The following is a 4,837-nucleotide window of genomic DNA, read 5'->3' as shown; positions in this document are numbered from 1 at the left end:
ATTGACTAGGAAGATGCAGAAGCAGATACTGGTGTAAAGGAAATGGGTGTATGTCACACGAGTGGGGATGGGGAAGTTATATCGAGTTTTTCCTTCCCAGAACACTCAAATACTGCTCTTTTCCGGGTCATGTGGGGGGCGAACGGAATACCGTCTCGAGAATATGGGTGGCGATTGTGGAGGGGAGAGCAGGGCTGTCAGCAGATCAGGGTGGCATGGATCATCAAAACTCATCTACACAAACCTGGGGTAACCGGCACTCTGGCGCCATGCGGCTGGTATTTTGTTTGGGCATGAAGCAAAATATCTCCGGCCCGATGGGTATGGTGCTGGTTAAATACGGATGGCTATACTAGCCGCCGATACTGCGGTTTTTATATTGATCATCACCAATCCAAATGCAGGGAGTGACTTTAACCGCTGTTGGGGAGTTGAACTCTTCATTTTCCTTTCCCGAGAATAAAGTCAGCCCGAAAACACTCACTGACTATGACGAAGTTGGTGGCGGATTGCGAAATATGGTAGGTACGCCAAGTATAGAAACTAGGGTACCTTAGGTGTATCTATTCGATCTCATCTAACCTTACAGGGAAGAAACGTTCAAATCCAAAAAAGAGTGAAAGCAACCAACTGAAATGCAAAAGTTCAACGGTGTGAAAGATGAAGATGATGTATAAATCTACCGGAATGAGAGGTGAAGTGGCTAGAAATACATGTGGTGATGAAAGCCCGGGCCGTGAGCAAAAGGCAAGAAAAGCGAGCAAAGAAGCAAAGGAAAGGCAAAGAAAATGCCTGCCAAAGGGCTTAAAGCCAACATCAACTAAATTCCGAAATAGTGATCAAGCACAGGGTAAAGCTTTCCAAACCCAAATTCGCAGGTCAGCAACCATGACCCTGCTGTAAGAAGGCCGCGTGCAAAGAGAAGACAGGGACAGAAGAAATAAGCGCAACGAGAATTAGCAGCCCCCTGCCATTTTCAATCGCGCCTTGTTGGTTTCAAAACACCGGTGTCATTCGCCAAAGACAGGACCGTCCATTCCCAACCAAGCAGAAAGGACACATGACAGCACATGATATCCCCTCTCCTGTTCTTTCATGCCTCGACCAAAGAGAATGCCGAATGTTCGAGTTGAGGTGAGATATATCAAATGCTGACGGGGAAGGCGTGAGGGGAAAACCCATTTGAGGAAACCCCGATCGTGTGTTGCGTAGATTTTCGACGATGGCGCCCCGTTCCTGACAATTGAGAGCAGTTCGAATATGTCTGTTGCAGTTTGAGTTGGTCTTGAATGTACTCAGGCACCCTGTGCCTCTAAAGTCTCGACGATCAAGGTGTACCGCGCCAAAGGGGTTCTTGAAATCCTTGGTGTTTGCAAATGCTTTGGGCAGGTCGCACGGATAACATGTGGTACCCTTCCAACGCGCCGAGGTCGATGTTGTCGGTAGTAGTCGCCGAGTCGACGCAATCGCTGTATGTCGGAACCCGTGCCTCTTGGTGTCCAAGTTGCGGTTGTGCCCATGACTGCGGCCGTCTGGTGCTAAAAGGGGTTTCGAGAGCCAAACAATCCCCATCGTGCAGGTGGTGGTTTGCTAGCGATGGTTCAGTTGGCTGGCTTCCTAACAGCAACGACAGAATGTAATTCTGAGTAAAAAGGGTCAAGATCTACTGGCAGATTGTGTTTCCCGCAGGACCTCCGCTGCAACTTCAGCAGGTGCAACGGTGTCCCTAAAGAGTGAATATAAGGTACGGTTGATGTATTGCGTGCAAGAAAAGAGTTGGAGAGAAACTTGAAGCATGAGAATGATGTTACCAGGCCTAGTCAGAACGGAGGGGCTTTATACTTAGACATCTTAGCTCAGTTGTGCCATGAACCCAAGACTTCAAGTTCCGCAGTGGCCGAGCCTGTCTTCCTGTCCGTACCTCAAGCCTCTACGTGTCAAATCGATCCCTAAACGCCGATCTCTAGGAAGGTATCTAGGCAGAAAAGTCTGATGACTGACCGGGCTGAAGTGGGCTTTGTTGAGTGAGCCAATGGCCCCCCCGTGCTATAAAAGTACTTGAAAAGCTTAGCATTTGCAAGCACTTGTAATTTCTCGGGGACACCATAACTGCTCTTAGACATCTTACCCGTCACTGTGACTGAGATGGCGTGTCTAACACGAACTATGCCCCCGTTGACCGTAAATGGAGACTGTCTTGCAGAAAGTCATTCCACAAGTATGCAATAATCTGGTTGACCCAAGCAGGTGTGCCGCACAGATTTCTTCTCTGGTTCCCCTATGATTCCCTGGCAGCCTCTTTCCTGCAGGAGGTATTGGTCTGGCGTCCAGCGGTGTAATGCTGGCGCATGCAAGAATGTGCGTTTTTGATTCCCCAGGGCTGGACTCATGGGGTCCTTTTTACCAATAGAGTGCTATGTGGCGCAGACCTTTGCATGCGCGCAAGGTGCGACTGATTTTGATACGAAGTACGAGGCTCCATGGGGCCACGGAATCATGTGGGATCATTGAATAAATGTAAACAGGGAATCATATTCGTTCTGTACATGTATGTGTGTGCAGTATTTATTATCCTGAGCTATGCCGTCTAAGGCTGGATTGATCGTTATGAGTCACACCAGGTAGCTCAGCTTGCATCCCATTATATTCTGCCAGAGCAAGGCACCTGGTAGGTACTATCAAATAGGCAGAAATTAGAGTATGTGACACGAAGGTGTATTCCCAATCCGCTCAGGCTAGATAGAGGGCTCTTATCCCTAGGTATCTTTACAAAGAGAGACAGGCATGCTGATACCTGGTTGCGAGAACCGTAACCAAGACCCCCAAGGCCACAGCGGATCAGTATATCATACTTCGGTCAGGTCAACTATTGTTATGTACCCTATGTACCCCTGAATGGTCTCCGCCTTCTTGTGTAAGTCTTGAAAAAATGATGAATTGATCCACTGCCCGCACAAGACTTTCGCCTGCTATATTCGTTCGAGATCAATGACAAGGATGTCTTTGTTCCCATTACCTCAGGTACTCATACTGGCCACACCAAGCCCCCCCAACATATTGAATCAGTTCCCCATCAAAAATAGCCAGTCTTTCAAGACGGGGTTTACCACCTGGTGGGTAATCCTATTCTGATTCGGATCATTGATACGACCCCCCTTCATTGCGCCAAACTGCTGGCTTTCACTGACTATACATCTCTTTAGCCCGAACAGCAACACGCAGTCGAACAAGGATAGCCTGAAAGAGGACAAGCAACAGCTCTCGAAAGACGCTTTGGACCGTTACTTTGGCTCAGATCTTCCATGGAATGGGATTCAAGCAGCCAGTGCCATGAAGCAGGGACCTAGAGAGGGAACTCATACTTCAGTGTGAGACTGCACAGTGTTGAAGCGTGGAGGCGTGTGAGGGAGTGGAAGTAGAGTCACAGTAGGTTTATACCCGTCTCGAATCAGCTTAAAAAAATCCCGAATAGATTTATTCTCTTTGGAATCGACATCATCCCCTAAAGTCATCACAGCGGCAAAACACCCCCTTCTAACTCCTCTTCCAACAAAGCCTAGCAGATATAGAAAAGCAAAAGGCACAACTTCAAAGCTACGACACAGCGTAGCAAACACGAGTTCTGCTGAAAGGAGAGCACCAGATAGGTGTCCTCAAATTTCTATTCCTTTACTACACGCCAAGCTAACATAACATCTTATTCAACATACTCATAGCACAAAATCCCATTAGGCTTCCCAGGCGCAGACGGCACCCCCTTGCCCTTGGTATTCATGATCTGGCCAACCGTGGTGACAGTCGAAGAGTCACCCACCTTGAGTGGCGAGAGCTGATAGTCAAGCGTAACATTGCCGGCAGGAGGGTTGGGCCACATCTGAATAACACCGCGTGGAGCAATGGGATTCGAGATGTCGTACTGACGAGCAGTGGGGTTGGCAGCCTGCCACTTGGCCCAGAGACGGTCAATGTTGGCGTGGAAAGGGTAGAAGATGGGGTCAGAGTTAGAGGTGAACATGTCAGACATGTCACCACCTATAGTAGCGTGGCCACCAGTGTGAATCTGTCAGAGAGTGTGAGCTACGAGTCCTGGTGTGTGTTCGAAGCAAAGACTTACGCCCATGGTAGGGAAAACATCAGGAGGGATCATATCACCCTCAATGAGAGGCGCAAAAGTTGCGTAGTCAGGCTGAGCCAAAACTGTGGCCACATGGCTGGGGTTCATCCAGTAGGAGGCAAAGTCCTGGCGGATGTAGCGCAAGAGGCACCGGTCTGCAACCTGGCCCGGAGGAGGACCCTGGGCAACCCGGACGCTGACGTTGCCGAAGAAGCCATCAATGACGCAGTTGCCATCGCTGGATTGGCCTCCTGGCGGGACGACTACGGGACCAACACCGTTCCCACCAAAGGATAGAGGGCCAGACAGCACTGGTGATGCGGTGAGATTGGCGAAGTCAAGGGCCGGGTTCCAGTAGGGGATGCCGCCGATAAGACCGCACTCATTGCGGAGGGCATCCTCAAAGTCCTGAAGGAACGCACGATGCCAGGGGAGGAACTGGCCCACCCAGTGAACAAAAGGGGTATTTGCTTGGTGAACGAGGAGGAAATCGGTCCATCGTGATGTCGAGGCTGGGTATGTGGCTGAAAGGGCGGGGGGACGGTTCATGAGGCACTTGACCGAGGCCAGGAAGTTGAGCTTTTGGACGTTGGACAAGGTTCGGAACTCCTTGCGCTTGGTGGTGACCATGCACGTACTGGGATGGCCAGGATGGGCCACAACCTCAGCGGGTGTGCTGGCAAGCAGCGCTCCAAGGAGCACCGAGCCGAGAGAGACCTTCAT

At 50.1% G+C, this 4,837-nt stretch overlaps 1 protein-coding gene across 1 annotated transcript; it reads right to left on the bottom strand.

Moving 5' to 3' along the window:
• Nucleotides 1-3,697: 3,697 nt before the first annotated feature.
• PODANS_5_10090 (uncharacterized protein) lies at nucleotides 3,698-4,837 on the bottom strand (the record flags this gene model as incomplete). The annotated part of the gene is made up of 2 exons (XM_001904803.1): nucleotides 3,698-4,060; nucleotides 4,115-4,837. The coding sequence occupies 2 exons, from the start codon at nucleotides 4,835-4,837 to the stop codon at nucleotides 3,698-3,700; spliced, it is 1,086 nt and encodes a 361-aa protein (XP_001904838.1).

This window comes from Podospora anserina, chromosome 5 (genome assembly GCF_000226545.1).
Source record: "Podospora anserina S mat+ genomic DNA chromosome 5, supercontig 9".
NCBI lineage: Eukaryota > Fungi > Ascomycota > Sordariomycetes > Sordariales > Podosporaceae > Podospora > Podospora anserina.
This window is presented reverse-complemented; position numbering and strand designations above follow the sequence as displayed.